This window comes from Micromys minutus (genome assembly GCF_963924665.1).
Source record: "Micromys minutus genome assembly, chromosome: 7".
In the NCBI taxonomy this organism is placed as follows: Eukaryota; Metazoa; Chordata; class Mammalia; order Rodentia; family Muridae; genus Micromys; species Micromys minutus.
In genome coordinates this window covers 69,280,125-69,302,454 of record NC_137976.1, presented here as the reverse complement: position 1 = coordinate 69,302,454, position 22,330 = coordinate 69,280,125, and the positions used below count along the sequence as shown (strand labels likewise).

General features: G+C 44.9%; 1 protein-coding gene across 3 annotated transcripts; it reads left to right on the top strand.

Annotated features, from left to right (window-relative positions):
- Window positions 1-298: 298 nt before the first annotated feature.
- AHSG (alpha 2-HS glycoprotein) lies at window positions 299-6,832 on the top strand (the record flags this gene model as incomplete). Of its 3 annotated transcripts, none has more annotated exons than XM_080918684.1 (7): window positions 299-511; window positions 2,266-2,355; window positions 2,652-2,736; window positions 3,051-3,214; window positions 4,383-4,484; window positions 5,892-5,975; window positions 6,554-6,832. In XM_080918684.1, 7 exons carry the CDS (start codon window positions 299-301, stop codon window positions 6,830-6,832), a joined length of 1,017 nt encoding a protein of 338 aa, XP_080774810.1. The 3 variants fall into 3 exon arrangements, with proteins under 3 accessions (XP_080774810.1, XP_080774809.1, XP_080774811.1); XM_080918683.1 differs by having other exon boundaries at window positions 2,266-2,376; XM_080918685.1 differs by lacking the exons at window positions 2,652-2,736; window positions 3,051-3,214; window positions 4,383-4,484 and having other exon boundaries at window positions 2,266-2,343; window positions 5,910-5,975.
- Between the last annotated feature and the right edge of the window lie 15,498 nt (window positions 6,833-22,330).

Genomic DNA, 22,330 nt, shown 5'->3' with positions numbered 1-22,330 from the left:
GCCCCTCAGCCACCATGTTGCAAGCAGACTTTGGAATATTTTCCCCCACGGCAACATTGACTTTGGCAGATCTATTGGGGAGAGACGATGTCCTAACTTATTTGCTTTTCCAGAGCTGTTGTTTGCAAGGATTATCTGGAACCAGAACAAAAATCATCCCACGCCTTTACGCAAGTCCTTCAGCAGGCTCTGTCCGATAAATTGAGCCCTCTGCCCCTCCATTGGTCTAGCTCTCCAAGCTGATTATCTGGGCTGCTCCTGACATTTGCCCATCTTCCGGGACCTCTCTGGAGCAGCCATGAAGTCCCTGGTCCTGCTTCTTTGTTTGGCTCAGCTCTGGGGCTGTCAATCAGCTCCACCCGTGACAGGGCAGGGTTTTCAAGAATTGGCTTGTGATGACCCAAAAACAGAGCAAGTAGCCTTGTTTTCCGTGGACTACCTCAATAACCATCTTCTTCACGGATTCAAGCAGAAGTTGAATCAAATTGACAAAGTCAAGGTGTGGTTTCGGGTAAGTGAGCCTACCGAGAATGAGCCGAAGGAATCTACATGGGGGATCTAGCCAGTGTCCCAGTGCAGACACAACTGCAGCAGACACTGCTCTCCTCCTAGAAGCGGGGAAAGGAAGGAGAGGGGAAAGGCCACATCAGTATTGTAGTCATGCATCTCCCAGAGGATCCTGAAGTTCACAGACCACAGGCAGAGGGCGGGACTTGCTGGGAGAACCTGGGCTCCTATTTGCTAATTTGAAAATCACTTCTCTTTCTTGGATTCCATTTATCTCTGTTGGAAATGGAAAGTGGTATTTTATCAGTGTCCATGTGTGACAGCCCTTTAATGTGGGTCATTAAACCATCCCTTCCCCCATTCCAGACCTGGCCGATGGCCATGTGGTCCTTGGACAACAGATATCATACGCTAACAGATTGAAACTATGAAACCTCTGACACTTGTCTGCTTCTCTTTGCCTCTTTTCTTTCCTTCCTTCCCCACTACATTCCTCCCTTCCCCCTCCCTCCTCCTTCCTTCCTTCTTGTTTCTTTTTGAGACAGAAGGGTTTCTCTTTCTAGTCCTGGCTGTCCTGGAGACAGGACGTAGACCTGTAGACCAGGTTGGCCTCAAAGTCACAGAGATCCATTTGCCTCTGCCTCCTGAGTGCTGGGATCAAAGGAGTGTGCCACTATTTGTCTGCTTTTAACATGCAAAGTTGGAAATTCCATACGGTTCAGCTTAACATAAAGAAAAGAAGGACACGTTTGTGTCATTAGAGACTTATGATTCAGGAGGGGAAATACAGCGAACATCAGGATGCTCAAAGTGAGGACGGACAACCAGCTTTACAATGGGACAGCTGTTTTGAAACCAGAGTTTTCCTGGGTGGGTTTTAAGAGCAGGTGGCAAAAAACATCGTGGCTGGTTCTCTGCCTAGTATACACACTGGAGAGCCGTGAGTGAACACTGCGCATGCGCTACCTGCGGATTGTAGGCAGCTCTCTGTGGGATGCCCGAGTGGATCCGGAAGACCCACGTTTTCAAGGGGTCATTTGGGACATCTCTGCACATAAACCCGGAGCATCTATCTGTGGTAGTTCTAAGGTCTCCGCAGAGTGAAAATGACGGGCGAACGAAGTTGAGTTTTCAAACTGGGGCGTTTCAAGGTGTGGGAGGGTAATACAGAAACAGGCAGAGTGCTGAACTCCTCACAGGGTCTGGCAAGCTTCCCAGAATGCTTCCACCCTAGTGATGAGTTTCCTAACCTCAGAATAGACAGACAGGTGGGGAGCAGGAGATGGGACTCTCTGTGCCTCCAGGGCCCAGTAAGGTGGACAACAGAAAGCCAAGGGAGGAGCAAGAGAAACCTTTAAGGACATGAAAACCCAAAGAAGGGGAGGAAAGTGGACAACTGGAGGAAGAAAGGATGAAGGAGAGAGGGATAGCCAAGACCTAGCAAGGATAATAAACTGTTCACAATAAAAACCAGCCCTCCGGGTCACTTCTCCTTTGTAAAGAGCGCTCAGATTCAGACATCTGTCTGAGCGACCCATTCCCCGTTTCATACCCGCTCTATCTATAGCGGAAGACGATAAATAAATAAGCAAACACACACCACCGCAGCATTGCACAGCCAGAACGGGTTGGAACTTGTAGGGCTGGCCTCTCCTCACTCCTCCCCAAGTTCACCCTCACCCAAACCCTACCACAGGGCTAGTGTTCACACTATGCGACACAGGGACCTTTGCTCACCCCGCCCTTCCATCTCTGCAGCGGCCCTTTGGAAAGGTGTATGAGTTGGAAATTGACACGCTGGAGACCACCTGCCATGCTCTGGACCCGACCCCCTTGGCAAATTGTTCTGTGAGGCAGCTGACCGAGCATGTGAGTGCTACCTTATGGTGGGTGAAAAGGGCGGTTTGGCTTTATCCAACTCCCAGCAGCCCTCTTGGCCAGCCAGAGAGCAATTTCTAAAACTGCTGTGGGATGGTGCCTTCCCGGAGGCTGATTTTCGCAACACTTAGGCTTTTCTAAGCCCGGCCCCCAGTAGATTATAATGTTTCAGTAACACCTGTGAAGGGGACCTTGGGAAGGTTACCTCCCACAGCCAAGGGAGCAGCCAAGGTGCAGCTGGATGTCAGCAGCGGTCTCTTTCCTAGGCAGTAGAGGGAGACTGTGACTTCCACATCCTGGAACAAGATGGCCAGTTGACTGTACTGCACACCCAGTGCCATTCCACGCCAGGTCAGAAAATACATCTGCTTATTTTTATCCCATAGAATGAGAAAGGAATCCGAATAGTTTCAAACTCAAATAATTCTCACTTCCGTGGTGAGGATTCCCGGTCTTGGGATTCCGACGCCATATTTTAAAGGAGTTCGTTCATATGGACGAACGTTGTCCCTGTGGCTGTGACTTGGTGGTACCTCCTGCAGCTGCTGGAAGGTTTAGAGACAAAGGCTTGCTGCGTTGGAGCATGAGGAGCCCTTTCTAAATAAGCCAGCTGTGGTGAGTACACCGGAGAGCTGCAGTTAAGACCCTGTTATCTTTCCGCCCAGACTCTGCAGAGGACGTGCATAAGTTTTGCCCAGATTGCCCACTTCTGGCCAAGTTCAATGATACCAACGTAGTCCACACCGTCCAAACTGCCCTGGCTGCCTTCAATGCACAGAATAATGGAACCTATTATAAACTGGTGGAAATTTCCCGGGCTCAAAATGTGGTAAATAATAATAATAATAATAATAATAATAATAATAATAATAATAATAATAATAATAATAATAATAATACTCTTTTGGGTGATTTGGGTGATTTGGTGGCCCTTGGGGAATGTCTGGGGTGATACCCAGAAGAAATGGGAACGCTGGTCGAAAGGGCCGGTAGGGGTTCTAGGACTTTGAGGAGCCTCAAACTCTCAGCAACCCTATGCCAAAGGAAGCCACTCCAACACAGGTTAGCCACAAGCAGAAGGCAAGCAATACTGACTTCCTTTCCTGGCTGTACTTAGCACTTGATAATAGGGCTCTCTGTTCAGACACAATACATCCACTGGGTGCCACACAGTTACACCTACCAGTAACTTCTGGGGCAGTCTGGGATTCAATACTAACAAAGGTACTTGCAGACAAATAATGGGAGGTTCCTAATCTGCCTTTCAAATTCATGTCGAGGTCGGGAGGGGGCCCTCTATTTGTGTAACCAAAGTAACTATTTGACTGCAACAGACTTGTGATGTTTAAGGAAGCTGGCAATCTGGAAATAAGCCGAGATACAAATACATTAGTATAGGTGGTGATTCTGTGATTCCTGGAAACTTCCCATCCTGTACTATTCCAGGTTCTGTGCTTGTAAGGCTCCAAGCATTGCGAGGAAGGAAGTGTAACGACTTCCATCTTGATACTGGTGTAGGAAACTGGGTGGGGGCATCTCTTCACTTCCCCCTCCAGCCTGGAATGGCTAAAACCTTGGGTTCCAATAGTTGAGGGCCAGGAGATGCTGGGTTCCCATCCCTGCCTGTCTAAAGTTAGCCTTTTGGCTTCCTGTTTCTTCTCTGGAAACTTACCTCTGCTCTGTCCTGAGCAATGGGCAATGCACACTTGCCAGTACTCTGGGAAGACTCAGCTCCTACCTCCACAGCCCATGCATCAGAACACAATCCTTCCAATTGCCCAGGGCCACACACATAGTCTGTGAGATTTGTGTTCTCTCCAACTGTGTCAAACTATGGCTTCCCTCCATCTCCTTCCCTCCCTCCCACACTCTCTCCCTCTCCTTTTCCTTCCCCCTCTCTATCCCTCCCTCCCTCCCTCCTTCCCTTCATCCCACCTCTTCTTGCCCCTCTTATTCCAGACCATCTTTCCCACATGTGTTCTCATTTTTATTCTCAGCCCCTCCCAGTGTCTACTCTTGCGGAGTTTCTTATAGCTGCCACTGACTGTACTGCTAAGGAGGTCACAGAGCCAACCAAATGCAACCTGCTGGCAGAGAAGGTGAGTGGACCAAAAAAAAAAAAAAAAAAAAAAAAAAAAGCAAAATGTCCACTTGTGAAGCTGGAGAAATGACTCATTGGTTAAGAGCACACACTTCTTACACACTTCTTTCTCTGTTCATGCAAAGGGGCCAAGGCCAGTTCCTAGCACCTATGTCAGGTGGTTGAGTGAGTGAGTGAGTGAGAGAGAGAGAGAGAGAAACCCATACACATAATTAAGAATAATCAAATCAAATCTTACTTTTAAAAAATGTCCACTTGCTATGCCAGGCCTTTCTCTGGCGTCTTACCTCCCTCTTTAAGTATAGACACCAAATTTTCTCACCTCTGAGCAGCACATGAAATCAGATGAAAGACTGTGTCCAGCTCCCAGTGTAGCCTGGCTGCTGGGAACAGGAGCAGATGTTCTAGATGTGCCTCTGATACTTGGAGGCACTGAGTCTTTGAGCCAGTTGTATCCAATGGTAGAGATTCAGCTACAGTGAGTATCAGAAGGGATTTGACCGCTACACTTGTAAAGATGAGGTACCATAGATGACGATGGTCAAACATAGAGAAACCTAGAGTTTAATCAGAGAAGGTCACTGAATAATGTGTGGCACATATGTGAACAGAAAATTGTGCAGGACAAGGTCAGATGTGAGAAAAACATCTCTAGAGTAAGTGGATGGCATAGGGGACCAAACTCACATTCACAGTGACATCAGCTCATGGTTTAAGTTTTATTAACAGCATTTATTTAAAATTAAAAAAAAAAAAACCACCCACACTGCATTGGCAGTAGCTCTCTCCCAGTGTTACCACTATCTCAGGGGTTACAGGACAATATTCTTGATCTCATAGTATTTCTGTATATTCAATGTTATATGGGATTTCATACCACATGTTTTACTAGCAAAATCTAGAAGTTTTAGTTAATACAAAGTAAGGGCTTATTAAATAAGATATATTAAATAAGACATATGGTTTTTTAATAAAGTGATAGATAGTGGTGGCACATGCCTTTAATCTGAGCACTCAGGAGACAGAGGCAGGTGGATGTGAGTTCGAGTCCAGCCTGGTCTACAGAGCGAGTTTCAGGACAGCTGGAGCTTCACAGAGAAACCCTGTCTTAAAAAAAAGAAAAAAAAAAAAGGAAAGTGATAGCTTAGATTTAAGTGTGTATGTGTATGGAGAGAGGGAGGGAGGGAGAGAAAAAAAGAGAAAGATGCAGGGGAGGAGATTTTCAATACACCGCTATGGCTCTTCAATAGAGGGTTATAAACTTAAACAGAAACTATAAACTTAATGGGAGTAAATTTAAAGAGAGAGAGAGAAGTTTCTTTGTTTCGATGTATTACACTGTCACTGAACACCAGGGAAATCCATGTTGTACATCACTGAAAATAACCTGTCTTTCTGAAAACAGCAATATGGCTTCTGCAAGGCGAATCTCATCCACAGGCTTGGTGGGGAAGAGGTTTCAGTGGCCTGCAAATTATTCCAAGCACAGGTAACTTCATGGATGTTCTTCCAAACGTGTCCCCTTAACACTTCTGCAGTGGGCTAGTAATGGACACTTGCTGTCCTGCCCTAAGCCCTGAAGTTGATTGTAACACTGTAGTTTGTGGACTCATCAGCTGGGCGAAGGATATTTCTTCCGTGTTTTCCCTCCCAAGCTCTGGTGGATTCGGGCAAAACAATCCCCATGTGTAGTTGGCAAAGCCACCTTGTTATTTGTGAAATGCAGGCATGCTCTTCCTAGTCACAGAGACCAAGTGGGCTGATCTGCCTGGCAGTTCCCAAGTATACATGACAAAGGTTCTCTATGGGTAGAGAGCTTGTAAACTATGTTTGTAGAAATCTACTGGGACTTAGTAATGCAGGTGAGACTGTAGCTCTATAGGCCAGTTACTGTTCTTCCTGTGATGACCCTTAGCATCTTACCCAATCCCCTTAGCTAGATGCTTCCCAACTAAAACTCATTACTGCAAAGGAATAGGGAGAGGTGTAAGCAGACTCATGGGAGCTGTGCCATGGAAGACCATCTTACCTACTGAAATGGTCCTCTCTCTACCTGTACCCTCGCAGCCCCAGCCAGCCAATGCCAACACAGCAGTTTCTGCACCGTCAGCCCCACCAGCTGGCCCACCCGCATCTGTGGTGGTAGGACCTGTGGCAGTTCCTCTTGGACTTCCAGACCACCGAACCCACCATGACCTACGCCATGCCTTCTCTCCCGTGGCCTCCGTGGAGTCGGCCTCAGGAGAAGCTCTTTCCTCACCTAAGGTGGGCCAGCCGAGTGTTGCTGGTGCTGCTGGTCCAGTGGCCCCCATGTGCCCGGGGAGGGTCAGACACTTCAAGATCTAGGCTTGACTCAGTGAAGTAAGGTTTTGGCAGACAGGACATAGCCACCCCTGAAGCTGGGGGGGCTTGTCCACTGACAAAGCAAGTGCCACATCACAGCCTGAATTCCCGATCTCTTCATTCCTCAGAGAACAGGGGCAGGGAGGTGACGGTCAAATTTGATGAAAGGTATGAAGCCAGCAGCAGCGCTGGCACTGGTAGGGTGACAAACTACTGCCACTGTTTGTCTCTCTGCCTTCTTGCCAACCTCATCCCAAACAGTCGCAACCGCGACTCTGAAAGGTGCTCTCGCCAATGTCCAATCTACCCATAAATAAAAGTGCCCAAAGGAGCTTTCTTAAATAAGAAAGTTCTGAGCCAAATGTGGTCGTGATCCTTGTCTACCTCCTTCTGGTCACCCTGTGTGTGGTCTGTCCAGTAAGCACACCAATGTTACTTTACCCAAGTCTCCATGAGAAGAGAAACAGAGGGGACGCAGGGGAAAAACATCAGGAACGTATGAGGGCAAGACCTGCTTGAAGCTCACGGGAGATGAGAAAATTCTGCCCACAGATGGAGGACCAAAGCCATTGTTAAGGAAGGGCTCAGTGCCTAGACTTTGCAAAGACAAAGAGACTTCTGTTTTTCTCCCAACAATCAGGGAAGAATATCCCTCTCACTTCTTGATAGGGCTGGCGACAAGGTGATTGCCTTACAAGCCAAATAACCCGAGAACCCACAGAAAGGAAGAAATCTTATAAAGTAGGCTTGGCCTTTCTAGTTTACACACTTCAAGGCCAAAGGAAGAGGTCTGGTTTCGGAACACTTATAGAAGGGAGTCTGGGAAGGTGCCTGCAAATGACCATAGATGCTCTCAGGTACCCAGGTGGCATGATGGAAGTAGTGCCCACTGTAGGCGGGGTCCTAGAAGTGCCGGTTGTGTTTGCATTACGCCATTCTGATACCTCACTCCTGGGCCTTGCCGGGTAGGGTTTTAATGTGTAAGACTGATCACTAGTCCAACGGCTACACTGAACCAAGAAGAGCAAGCAAGTCAGGCATTGGCGCTCACCTTGTCACCCAACTTGAAGTTTTGTCAACATTACAGAAATAAAGAGGTCCAGAATAGCAAGAAAATCATGGAGGTCACAGCACCCAGATAAAAAGAGACCATGGACAGCTGTGCCAGATGCTGTAGGAGGGCAGACAGGAGAAGGACTGAGAAAACCACTGTTTAGTTGGTGACTGGGAGGCTGGTGTGGTGACCTGAGTGTCCAAGGTTATGAGGAAGAAATAGAGGGCAGACAAGGTCCGCTCTATCAAGCAGACAATGAAAGGAACGAGAGATCAAATGTGGCCCAAAGAAGTAAACAGTAGGAAGAATGATTTCTTTAAATAAAAAAAAAACAAAAGATTCTGAGTATTGTTGGGGAAACAGGATGGAACAGGGAGAGACAAATGACAGGCAGGTGTTGGTAGGGATCTCTTATGGGAATGCTAGTCTGTCCTTGAGGAAGCTCCAAAGAGGCCGTTTTCAGCCAGGACTGAAAAGGACTTATCTATTTTCCATTCTTGCTACACACCTGAGTGGCTGCGAGAAAGTACCCTGGGTATTGGAGGTCCCCCATGGCAGGTAGCAAGTTTACAACCCAAATTAAGTAGAAAGAAGAATGATATTTATCGAGCTGCTCTTCCCTAAGAAGCAGCTGGATCTAAAAGATGTCTCATCCGACCTGTTAGCCATGCACGCCCCTCTCTCCTTGCTTTCATTTCCTCAGACAGGGCCACCAACAGCTTTGCATCTTCCCAGCCATCCTTGATGGAAGACCAGCCAACACAGCAAAGGAAGGAGCAGTCTAAGTCAGAACAGCAGGCTCACAGGGCACGGATTGACTTGGTTAGAACAAGAGAGAGGCTGGGCTGAAGAAGAGAAGAAAAAGGCCCAGATATCCCCAGGGGGTGTTAGCCCAGAGGGGAATCATGGATGGTTTTAAATGAGAGTGGCATGTGACTGAGAGAAGGGGGGTGGGCTGTCTGGAGAGATGGCTTAGCAAAGAGGAGCATGTGCTGTTCTTACAGAGAGAGGTCCAGGGTTCAGTTCCCAGCCCTGGCCTGTTTCTCCAGTTCCGAAAGATCCACTATTCTTTACTGGCTTCTATGGGTATCAGGCACACGTTGGTGCTCATAAATACATGCAGAAAAAACACTCATATGCATAAAATACAAATAAATGTAAAGTTTAAAAAAAAATCACTATGTGTCATGCCTCACAGCCTGGGGATGGGATGAGGGAGAGCAGAACCACACCACACCCCCAGAGTCACTTGGAGGTGCAGACATTTCCTTGGGATGCCATTGACATTTAGAGATCAGATGCTGGACCTAGCAAACATTCTGAAACGTTCAAAACGGGCCTGACAATGACTAGACAACATTTAGTCACTAAAGAAATGCCAAAAGCAGCTACAGAGCTGCTTCCTGGGAAGTCAGTCGAAGCCTCTCATACACCTATGTTCCCTTTACTTGCTTCCTCGGTGGCCTTGTCATCATATCTCTTCTTCACTGGGTCTCAGGCCCATTTCTAGTATCTGCACCATGACTGCCAATCCCCTACATGGACAGGTATGTCAGGGGTTGCTTTCTTTCCCTGGGATAGACACCATGACCAAAAGCAACTTGGATTACAAGTCCTAATCACCACCATGGAGGGAAGCCAGGGCAAGGTAGGTACAACCACTCTGGAAATCAGTCTGGCAGTTCCTCAGAAAACTGGACATAGTCCTACCTGAAGACCCAGTAATTTTACTTCTGAGCATATACCCCAGAGATGCTCCAACATACAATAAGGGCACATGCTCCACCATGTTCATAGCAGCCTTATTTATAATAGCCAGAAGCTGGAATGAACCCAGATGTCCTCCAGTAGATGAATGGATAAAAAAATTGTGGTATATTTACACAATGGAGTACTACTCAGCTATTAGAAACAATGACTTTATGAAATTCCTAGGAAAATGAATGTATCTACAGAATATCATCCTGAGTGAGATAACCCAGTCATAAAAGAACAAACATAATATGCAGTCACTGATAATTGGATACTAGCCCCAGAAAGCTCTGAATACCCAAGAAACAAGTCACAGATCATATGAAGCTCAAAAAAAAAAAAAAAGGTCAAAAGTGTAATCCTCAGCTCTTCTTAGAAAAAAAAAAAGTGTATAGCACCCACTCAGAGTGTGGTACACCTAGACCTTAAGTCATAATAACTCAAGAGCTAAGAAGATACCCTTATAGCAATTTTTGGTATTTAAAAATCATTATGTTTAATTTATACACACCAAGAAAATTTTGACTAATTCCATGTTATGAATTTTGACTATTTCCATGTTACGTTCTGTTTTACATGTACTTTTGTAATTAAATGCTTATTGTAATTAGTAAGATTTCCATGCATACTATCAAACCTTTAAAAAATCAAGTACTGACAATGCCTTTAAAGATCTGTATATGTATCTCTGTTTTTTAAATAAAGTTGTAAGAAAAGAAAAGAACTCAAGGTAGGAGCCTGTAGGCAGGAACTGAAGCAGAGGTCATGGAGGACCGCTGAAAACTGGCTCCATCCTCATGGCTTGCTTGGTTTGCTTACTGTACAATTCAGGACCATCTTCCCAGAGGTGGCACCACCCACAGTGGGCTGGGTGATCTCACATCAATCACCAATCGAGAAAATGGCCCACTTATTTCAGATTTTAGTGATCATAAGTAAATTGTAAAAACTTTTAAAAATTTAAAATGAATTATTAGCCTATGTTATATATCACTCAACATCAGTTTTGGCTTTGTTGAGGCAAGGTCCTGTTACATAGACCAGTCTCAGTTCCCAGGTGCTGGGATTACAAACATATAATCCACTATGCCTGGCTCAAACCAGCTCGATAAAATATTATTGGTGACAGAATGTACTATTTTCCCCACTTCTAGCTATACTTTGTCTACCTGAATCTAAGAACTACTAAGGATATGTGACATATTGCACTGGGTTGTAAAGATTATTGTAACTCTTAGTGTGTGTGTGTGTGTGTGTGTGTGTGTGTGTGTGTGTGTGTGTTTGTGTATGTGTGTGTATGTGTGTATAATAGTCAAGAACTCCAGTCCTCTTTTTACATAGCCTGCTAAAACTAAGAATATTCACAACATTCATCATAGTATTACTTCCAATAATAAAAGTTACAAATATAAATTGTTTATAACTCATTGTATATACACTATCTAGCAAGCTAATGTTGTATCACTTCCAAGAAATACTTGGCAAAAAATTAAAATCATGTCATTAAAACTAACAAAAGAGCACTGTCTGTTCTTCCTGCTGTTTCTGGTAAAGTTCTCAGCACCTAAAAGGCTCACAACTGTCTGAAACTCCAGTCTCAGGGGCATCTAAAGCCCTTTTCTGTCCTCTGTAGGCATGGACATACATGGAGGCAAAACACTCATACCTGTAAAATAAAAATAAACAAATTCTAAAATTTAAAAACTAACAATTCACCCAGGAAAATATTTACATTGTATTGTAATGAAAAGGGAGAGTTGAAAACAGCTTGATTCTGATTTCCTGAAATTAATATACAAACATGTGAAGACATTGAAGAATGACTAGGTGATGGAAAAGGAAACGCTAAACTATCATGTCTGGATTATGAGGGATTTTGCTTTACTCAATTAGTATTTACTGCTACTTGCTAGATTTTCTATAATCTCATGCATTACTGTTTTGATTTTTTGTTTGAACATTGCTGGTCTGGAACTCTGCTAGGCAGGCACTGTACCACTGTGTTCCCAACCCTCTTGCACCTCTTCTGGAGAAAAACTATTTTATTTTATATGTCAAATCAGGGACTGGCTTTTTGTAAAGGGCTAGCCAGTAATTCTTCCAGGTCACGGGCCATGGATCTCTCCCTCAGCTGGTCCATGGTGAGAGGGAGACAGCCTGCACAGCGGACAACTGGTGTGTGCTGGTTCCAATTAGATTTGTGTTAAAGACTAGCGGAGATGGAACTGGCCAATGGATTTGGGGAAAGATAACAGGTCAGAGACTATGTGCAATCTTATGTGGAGCTGGGTGTTAGCTTCTGGAGTTCAGACAGTCAAAAAAGGCAAAAGCTAGGAGACGCTGTGTGGGCTGGTAAACTCACCTCGTTACCTAAATAAAGAGAGTATGAGAATTGAGGGTAGGTATACCAGCTAAGTGCCAAGGTCTGACAACAGAGAGAGAGAGAGAGAGAGAGAGAGAGAGAGAGAGAGCAGAGGGTCAGAGACAGCAGTGACAAGGTAACAAGGTTTGGGAAGCTGATTCCGCCAAAGACAAGATGTTGTCACCGGCACCAGTTCTCTCTAAATTACTGGTTCTCAACCCCTAATGCTCTGAGCCTTTAATACAGTTGTGCTGACTCCCAACCATAAATTATTTTTGTTGCTACTTCATAACTGTAAGTTTGCCACTGTGGTGAACTGTCACATAAATACTGATGTTTTTCAGTGGCCTTCGATGACTCCCACGAAAGGGCCATTCAGCCCCTTGGAGGGGTTGTGACCCGTTGGGAACTAATGCTCTAAACAAAGGCCAGCTGGTGATCTGGCCCTTAGCACATACCTTTGAGACTTATCAGGTCCAACGTATGACAGCATATCAATTATTGATAAACAAGCATTTCATTAAACAGTCATGCATATATTAGCAGGAAATAAAGTGTTTTAGAGCTAGATATGTAGCACAGAAGAGCTGCCATCATGAGCAAGGCCAAATGCTATCCCCGCACTAAAAAGAACTTCTATTGATGGCTACCTAATTGGCAACTTTTAACACAGGAAGTCTATGCTCCTCTTCTGGCTCTCCCAGGTGTTACAGAATCTCATCCGATCTCCTTTCTGCTCTATTTCCAGCACACACTGAGCTTTAACAGACTCAGCCAGGAGAGTCCTCTGAACACATCCCAAGCCATGGTCTCTACGCAACTTCCTGTGTCCTGCTCGCCCTCCTGCCCCATCCCCTAACTGCATCCATTTCAGTACTGTTCTCAGACTAAATGGTTCTCCAGCTGAGGGTTGTAACCCTTTTGGAAGACACATCAGATGTCCTGCATGTCAGATATTTACATTATGATTCATGATGGTAGCAAAATTACAGTTATAAAGTAGCAATAAAAATAATTTTGTGATGGGGGGGGGTCACCACAACACGAGGAGCTGTATTAAAGTGTGGCAGCATTAGGAAGGTTGAGTGTCACTGACATAGACCATCTTACCTACTCCCTGGTCAGAAAGCCTCCCCTACATCCAATGGGAAAAGCCTTTCCTTTCTCTGGAGCCATTTGGTGGCACAAACCCCTTGCTTTGTTTCTCTGTATGCACATGCAGTAGCTGGTCTGGTTCATTTTAATTCATCTTCCTTCTGTTTTCTCCTTGCTCTTCTAAGGCATCATCTTATACTTAGAAAGGCTTCATGTTTGTAATTGTTGGGATGAACTATGGTAAAACCACACTCCTTCCACCTCCACCTTCTGAAGGGAGGAAGCAGGTCTGTACATGCTCACCGAGGGTCAGAGGGTGTTGGGAAATGGTTTTGTATCACAGAAACTAGGCTGCCATTCTTAGCCTCACTTCAATTGCCCTGACGCTCAGGGACTCTTCCGCGCTCAGCAGCAGCCTTGGCCACTCTTCTTCCATACCCAGCTCCCTGCCCTGCCCTGCCCTGCCCTGCCCACAGCCATCCTCTGAATCTCACCAGCTTCTCTTCCCTGCCTCTGCTTCATTTCTAATTGTTACTATTAGAAATAATTGTCCACTCCCTTGTTATTTGCCTTCTGCCCCGCCCTCGTGCAGAGATGTCTTTATCCTGGTAACAAAGGTTGCCTGCCACTCTGCCTTCCTTCCTTCCTTCCTTCCTTTCTTTCTTTTTTTTCTTTCTTCCCCACACACCTCTTGTCTGTCTCTCTTAAATGCTGATCAGCTCGGCTTGTTTTTCAGCCTTCCTGTGAGGACCAGTCCCTCTGCACTCACATTATCCATCCATCGGTCAGACACCTCCTGCTTCCTTTCCTTGTCTGCGGGCCCCTGTCCTGCCACTTGTTTCAGAGATACTCACATAAGCATCCTTGGCAACTCTTGACCTTTCATCCACCAGCTCTCCTCCCCATTTCCGGCCTGAGGGTCTCACTGAAGGATTTCTGTACCTCTGTTCCTGACAAACGGTGATCGCTCTGTGTCCTTAGATGGGGCAACAGGAAGGCCCGAGGAGTTCTCTCTTCTCGCCATATCTCCCAGCCCCTCTAAAGGCTAATCTATGTTTGCCCCTCTCAGGTCCCCAATTACAGGTCAGTCTCTGTCCTCAGAAGATGACTATCTCAGTTTCAAATAAAATGCTATCATCTAGAACTCTCTCCAGTATATTTGCAAATTGCCCCTTCTCACCATCTTTGCCACTCTAAGTCTTACCTGCTTCGGGTTATACCCTCCACCTGCACCTTCCCTAATTAAAGTTATGTATTGTGTAAGCAGTGCACAGTACAATATAGTGATGGGACTGTAGATTATAAAGTGTCTTAGTTGGGGTTTCTATTGCTGAGATAAAACACCATTACCAAAAGCAACTTAAGGGAAAAAGGGAGTTCATTTTGCTTAAACTTTTACATCCCAGTCCATCACTGAGGGAAGTCAGGACAGGAAGCTGGAGACCGGACTGGTACAGAGGCCAGGGAGGAATGCTGCCACATACCTGCCTGCTCCCCATGGCTTGCTCTGCCTACTTTATTATGGCTTCCAGGACCACCAACCAGCCCAGGGGTGGCTCTGTCCAAAGTGAGCCTGACCATTCCACTCCAATCTCTAATTAAGAAAATGCACCACAGGCTTGCTTACAAGCCAATCTGGTGGGGAAATTTTCACAGCTGAGGTCTCCTCTTCCAGAATGACTCTAGCTTGTGCTGACTCGACATAAAACTCAACACACAAAGTAGTGAATGTTCACTGAATCGTTGTTGTCCTGTTTTCTGGACAAACATACATGGGTAAAACCTGAAACATGCTCAGAAATACTTGGCTGAAGTTAGCACCAATGCACTTAATTTCTCAATGACAAATGTCTAAAGGGTCTCTTTAGGTAGACTTGGAACTCACGGTCCACCTGCCTCCCTAGTGCTGGGATTAAAGACCAGCACACATGGCTAGGGAAGCACTTCCTGAAGCTCATTATATGGATTCTTTGTGAATGCTGGGAGTGTTTCTTAGGTTACCACATCACTGATGGCAGAAGACCCCCTTCTTTATAATGAAAGACCCCCGCTTAGCAACAGTAAATGCCATGTCTGTAAGGCTGTGCACACACGGGGCAGGCTAGGTCAGGGTCCCAGGTGGCCAAGCAAGATACCGGTGGGCGGCCAGCTAGCAATAGACAAAGAAAGGGAGACACTCAGACAAGCCCAGCTTTCAGATAAGCTGCAGCCCCCGACTGGTACCAAGAGTTGTGTCCTTGGAGCCATATTTCTGCCACAGTCCCTGCCAAACAAGATATCTGTAGTTGTCCACCTGGACCTGGGTAAAGACACAATATTTTGCCATACATGCTGAGACAAGAACGAAAAACAGCACCTTGTCCCAGAGGAGGGGCCAAGGCCGCCCTTTCCAAAAACTTGGGGCTTGTCCCCAGTTCACCCTGGTTTCATTTAAACTAACCAATTATAACCTTGTTACTATGCTTCTGCTTCTGTACCTTGCTTCTGCCCCCCAAGCCCTATAAAAAGGGGACTGCCCCTTGGTCCGGTGTGCAAGTCCTCCGAGAGACTGTGTGCCCACAGGTACCTGTGTAAATAAACCTCTTGCTACTTGCATCCGAAGTGAGTGGTCTCGCTGTTCCTTGGGAGGGGTCTCTTCAGACGGAAGATACCCTCCGGGGGTCTTTCAATATCACTACCCTTCTTTGTCAGGGCCATTCTACCAAGTCCAGATTGGAAAAGGGAGAGGGTATTCATAGAGTAAACATCACAGCAGTTACTTTCACACAATGTCCTACAATAGCCTCTTGATACAGTCTAGAGACACAATAAACCTAAGATGTATGTGGCTGCAACTGGGGTACCATGCATACTGTTTAATAGTAACTTCTTTCTGAATCAGAAGGACAAACTTCATTCTAGGTACAGAAAACTCACAAACTGACTCTTGTTTGCTATCATTGTCAACCGCTAAGAATGGAATCATCACTGGGGCAACCACTGTGACTGGCAGCTCTGACGCTCTGCTCGATCAGCATCATCAGCAAATCATGGGAGACAGATGCTATGTGGCTCCAGCCATTACATCGCTGAGTGACAAGAAATGTTCCATTGTATCATCTTAAGGAACCACTGTCATATATGGACCAAAACTGACCACAGCATCTTATCACTGTTCTTTTCCTTCTCCATCTCTCTCTCTCCTCTGAGCCTCACTCTACACTTGCTATAAACACTTTCAGACAATCCTCAAAAGTTACACTGCATTTTCAGTGGGTTACTAGACTTGGCCCTAAATTTCCCCCAAGCTATTTCCCCTACTCCTCCTCAGTCCTTTAAAGAACAAAATCTATTTTTATGTGTTTTAAAAAATAATTTCTAACTGCTAGTTTTATTTCAGTTTGACATCAGAGAAGAGAGATCCTCAACTGTGAAAATGGGCTCTGGGCAAGCTGTAGGACATTTTCTTTGATGATGCCCACTCTGTCACTGTGACTGAGCCTTGGACAGAGGCCTAGGGGATTGAAAAAGAAACACACACAGACACACACATGGGTCACTCAATAACCGGTGAATGCCAACCAGGCTTTACTCGGGACTCCTTTTATATGGGGTGAACAACAGGAGCCTGGGGAGGTCAGGTGCAGTCAGGAGTGTACAAAACAGGATGTCCTCAGGGTAAAGATAGCTCAGATGGATCTTTCTAGGGTGTTGTTAAGAACCACAATGGATACAAGGAAGGAGTTCTTTAGCAAAACAAGTGAGGGAAGGAAAAATAAGGCCAGGCTCCAATGGCGGGTTACAACATTTCTTAATTAGTGATTGTTGTGGGGAGGGCCCAGACATGGTAGGTAGCACCATCCTGGGCTGGTAGTCCTGGGTTCTGTAAGAAAGTAGGCAGACCCAGCCATAGGGAGCAAGCCAGTAAGCAGCACCCCTCCATGGCCTCTACATCAGCTCCTGCCTCCAGGTTCCTGCCCTTTGTGAGTTTCTATCCTGACTTCCTTCAGTGATGACCAATGAAATGGAAGTGTAAGCCACATAAATTCTTCCCTCCCCAGGTTGCTTAGTCATGGTGTCTCATCACAGCAACAGTAACCCTGACTAGGACAACTACATTCTTGTTTTCAAACAAATATATGATGAGTGTGGGCTGCAGAGATGGCTCAGCATTGAAGAGTGTTTACTGCTCTAATCAGAAGACTAGAGTTCAAACCCCAGAACTCACATCAGTTGCCTGTAATTCTAGTTCCAAAGAACCCAATGTCCCCTTCTGGCCTCCATGTGTACACACACACACACACACACACACACACACACACACATGAATAAAATAATTTAAAAATTTAAAAAGATTATAATTTAAGTAGAATATCTCTCTCATCCCATTCCTCCCTTCAAAGCCTCTCACTTATTCCACATTCTCTTTCAAATTCAAGACTTCATTTTCTCACTAATTGTTATTATATCTATGTAAATGTGTATAATTATGTAGATATATAAATATATAGTTTTGGCAACAGATCAGATTTCATGTGTCCTCCTATGTGTAGTCTAAAAGACATTGACCCCAGAAAATAAAAACTTACTAACAAATAGTTTGCCTAAAACAACCTTTGATAGTATGTAGAGATGAACTAATATAAAAAATAAGAATTTGCCAATCCTAAGTAGACTGGCCCACATAAAGTTACAGCGAGGTCTTTTAACTAGAAAACAATTGAACGTGGGCCAGCCTGCAGCCTGGGAGAGCTTTCAAGCCAGGCTAACTCACAAGCTGTGCATTGTACCAGGCTCGGGAGCCTGCCTAGGCTGATGTTTTCTGTCATTTAATGTCTCACTTTGCTGAAGAATAGGATGTCATCTGTCATCACGCAGACTAGGGCGATTTGAGCCTGATGACACTTATTCTCTCTGTACTTCTAACTCTTGTCCAGAGACAAAATGACATGGTCTGAATTTCTTTTGAAATCTCCAAGTTTGCTTCTTTTTCGGAATCCGTATCAATAAAGAAACCTTCTGGTTGCGAGTCAGTCAGTTATCAGTCTGTCTGTCCGTTACTGCCCTCTGCCTGATCCTTATCTTCTCTGCTGGGGCCCGTCTGACTGCTTGTTTTGGGCGCATGCGCAATATGGCAAACTGTGCCCTCCGAATGAACTTTTAGAGTAATCTATTTATCAGCTTATAGCTATGATTATACATCAGCATACATGTGATTAATGCCACATGCATCACAGGAAGGAGACATGTTCAGGAGAACTGCTTACATCACCCAGGTCTTTCAGCTCAAACAGAGAACCACCCTCTCTACAGCCTTAGCAAGCAGCTTCTCCTAGACATCTTAAGGTACTCAGTCAGGAAGCTGGTGCCCTGAGTACTCGAACTCAGGGAGTCCCTTGCTCACTCACAGCATATCTGACCCACACCACGGCTTTCCTTAATCTAAATAAATCTCCCTTGCCACTATACAATCTGTGTTTCTTCAGTTCATTGGCTAAGACAGCAAAAAACCGGACACAGCTGGTTCAGACAGGAACTCTCCATAAAATTCTGGCACTGACAACGAAAGCCCTAGCCACAGTCACAGACCCTGGGATATTCTGGGTCATTCTCAACCCCTTCCTCCGAGCGCAACCATGACTGATTGCTCATCGAGACTTGATTTCTTGAATCTTCAGAGTAGCTCAGACTCATCCTTTCTGTCCCATGGATATTTCTGTCTCTGCTACAGGTTTTCCCTCACTCACGGCTGTTAGTCAGGGTCTGATCAGATTTAACAGAGCCAGGGAGAAAGAGGCTTGATAAGGAACTGAATTTTCCAATTATCCAGCAGAGGATTTGAACTCAAGCCCTTGTGGTTACAAATTGGATAATGCAAATTGAGCATTATCCAACATATGGCCCCTCTATTGCTGTCTCCATGCTGTATGATGGGGTCTGAAGCCAGAATGGCCCTTCAGGAAGAGAACCGCAGATGTAACAGGAACTGAGAGCAGACCGAAAGCTCTCCGGCTAGATAGATGCCTATGCCCGTTTCATTGATCACAACCTTGATGAGCAGGGCATCCTACAGATCCTGGGCCCTTTCAGTGTAGAGGCCTATGCTAATCTCAGGGTTCAGAAGGCCCTCTGGTTCCCACTTGCCCATCAGTTTTGCTGGAGATGTTCAGTGGCAGATCGCAGACTAAGCATGTTCAAGGCTTCAACACGATACAAAAATAATATAAAAATATATGGTGATATAAAATGATAGAGAAGTGGAGAGATATGATAGCTTAGGGGTGGAGCGATTGCCCAGCTTGTCCCAGGCCCTGAGTTCTATCCCCGGTAACAAAAAACAAAAACAAAAACAAAAACAAAAAAAAAAAAAAAAACTTATACTGATTAATCAAAATCATTTTCCCCAATTTAGCTATCTTAACTCCAAAAAGAACACTTCAAAAAATATGTTGTTACTTGCTGGTGCAAGGGTGTCCTCACTAAGTGCACTAGCCTGTTTTTACAAGGCATGGCTGTCTTCTCTTTCATCTCCGACTGATCATTTGCAGGCCTGTGCTACCTGGTAGCTTCCACAAGCCTTGGGAGCAAGTGATTCTTCAGTTCTTCCCAGGAAATGGGTTGACGTTTGAGCATTCATTTAAAAGGATGTGGGGGGTATGTGTGCATGCAAGTACAGTTCACATTCGCGTGAGCACATATGTGTTTGACTATATGCATACTTGTGTGCACATGTAGGTGTATGTGTGCATGTATGTTGTATGTATATGTGTGCATGAGTGTGTGTGCATGTGTATGTGCTTATATGTGTTGCATGTGTATAAGTGTTCAGGTGGCCACGAATGCACAGGGAACCGGAAGAAAGTGTGCATCCACTTCTGTTCCTTTTCACCTTACTCACTAGAGATGGAGTCTGCCACTGAACGAGACATTTTCCTTTTTGTCTGGCTAGACAGTGAGCTGTCTCTCCCTGCCCTCCCTGCAACATGCATCTGCAGCCATGTTCAGTTTTTCACAGGAGTGCTGAGGATTTGAACTCAGGTTCTCATGGTTACAAAACAAACTATTTGAGCCATCTCCCTGGACCCTGCAAAGTCTTCCGAGTGAAGTGTGGGGTTGGATTTCTAGCCTCCTGGGTCTAGTTCTCCTGAATCTATGATACGTGTTCTTGCTGTGAGGCCTTGAACATGTGACCCATCTGAACTCCCTAGTTCTTCCTGGAACTGACTCCTATTCATTCTTCAAAGTTCATCCACCACCTTTCTGCGGGCTCATCAGGCTCACGCAGCAAAGCATTTTGCTCACTGAGACACCTTGTGAGAAGGATAAGCTCTTTGCTTCTTTATCCTTAGCATGCAGTGCAGGGCCTTAGTCACGAAGCTGATGCTTCACCTCCCTGAGAAGTTCAGACCTTACTCACAGGAAGGAATATCCCTCTTATCCCTCAGAATCCAGATCCACTCCCCAAGGAAGAGCCCAGCATGTGAAGCTTAACAGCCAGCCCATCTTGGTCATCGCACATGGTTTCTGTTCACTGTGCTGGTAGCCTTCCAGTGACGCTCATTGCTGGTGAGTCACTCACTGCTACTGTGGACTTTGTGTCCTTACGATCTTGCTGGAGAAACATCGCTGTCCTTCGATCAGCACACCAGCCTTCTGCGTATCTCTTCCCAGCCATGCACATGAAGCAGATACGTAAGGGCCAACATTTGGGATATAAATAAATAAAATACTTAATTACAAAATAAAATAAAATATTTTGAAATTAAAAATGAAAAATTAAAGTTGAAAGATTATACACACCATTCATATTTACACAGAACCATGCAGACAGCACATGCCTGGTGAAACAGAGACAATCATTCACATTGGAGACTTTCTTTTACCCACTGCTCCACATTGAGGCATGTATACGAAGAACTGAAGTGATGCTTACCAAAGTAAAAAGAAAGAAAGAAACAATACAAATGTCTTATAAAGAAAGTTCTAGTCTGGATAACTGCATCAACTGTTCAAAAGCTTCCATGTAGGAATTAAAAATTAAACTACAGACATAGGTTTATTTGTATGTTAGTTATTCATAATCTACTGTTGGCCTTAATAATCAGGCAATAATACAAAATTATAGTATTATATTACTTTTATATAAAATGGGCCTGGCATGTGTGTAGATGATACTTAACAATTCTTTACCAAGCACTGAAGGGGCAGGTTCTCCGTGTTTTCTAGTATCACACAAATCACACTGCTGATAACCTTGTAATGAGAAGAAAGGTTTAGATAACTTGAAGTGAGTTTTTTCTGTGCCCTATAGGTCCATTGTAGACATAGATATTTTTGGACAAAGAGTCAACAAGAAAAAAAAAATTAAATGTCACTATTTACTAGGTACGCACTGTCTGCACGGTCTGGTGTAAATATGAATTGGGCATCTATTTTTAACTTCTTTTTTTTTCTTAAATCCCATGTTTACTTATTTGTTCGATGTGATGAGAGGATGAGAGGAGCTATGCAGCATGTAACACAATGTGTGATAAAATTCTCTCCTTCTGTGGTAGATTCTGGAGGTTAAGCCCAGGCCATCAAACTTCTTTACCCACTGGGGCAATTCGCTAACTTCTGTACTTTCATTGATGAGAAAACAGGTAATAAGAAAAAAAATATCTGTTCCTTAAGTTAAAGAGAAAATAAAAAAATTCCACACAATAGGTCAACCATCTATCTGTAAGTTCTCTGGCTGTTCTTCCCAACACAGCAGCAGTTCGGGTACCCTCCTCCCTCTAGGACGCACCAATCCCCCCGCCAATGCTGATAGGAATAAAAACAAGCCAGTCCCTGAGATCACTGCCCCCTGATGTACACCAGAGGCCAGTGATCTTTGCATCCACGTAAACAGATCAAAGCCATGGGAGTTTGCCTGAGGATTGACCCAGCAACACACCCGATGGCCAGCAACAATAAACACTGTGTACAGGCTGTGAAACACATTGGATTGGGGGTTCTTGGCTGGATGTGTGCTCTTGGGCCAATATCAGATTTCTCAGGACTTTGGCTACATCATTTCGAGAAAGTAAGCTTTGGCCTACCAACTCTCTGTCAGTCTATAACCTCATGATTCTGGTCAAATGTGGGTCACATTACAGGTCTAGCATCAGAGGGATGGAAGCATACATTTTTAATGTCCCAAAGGTCTCATGTCGCCAACCATCAGAGTGAGGGAGATGTTCTTATACCCAAGAGAAGGAAACTGGTTCTTAGAAAG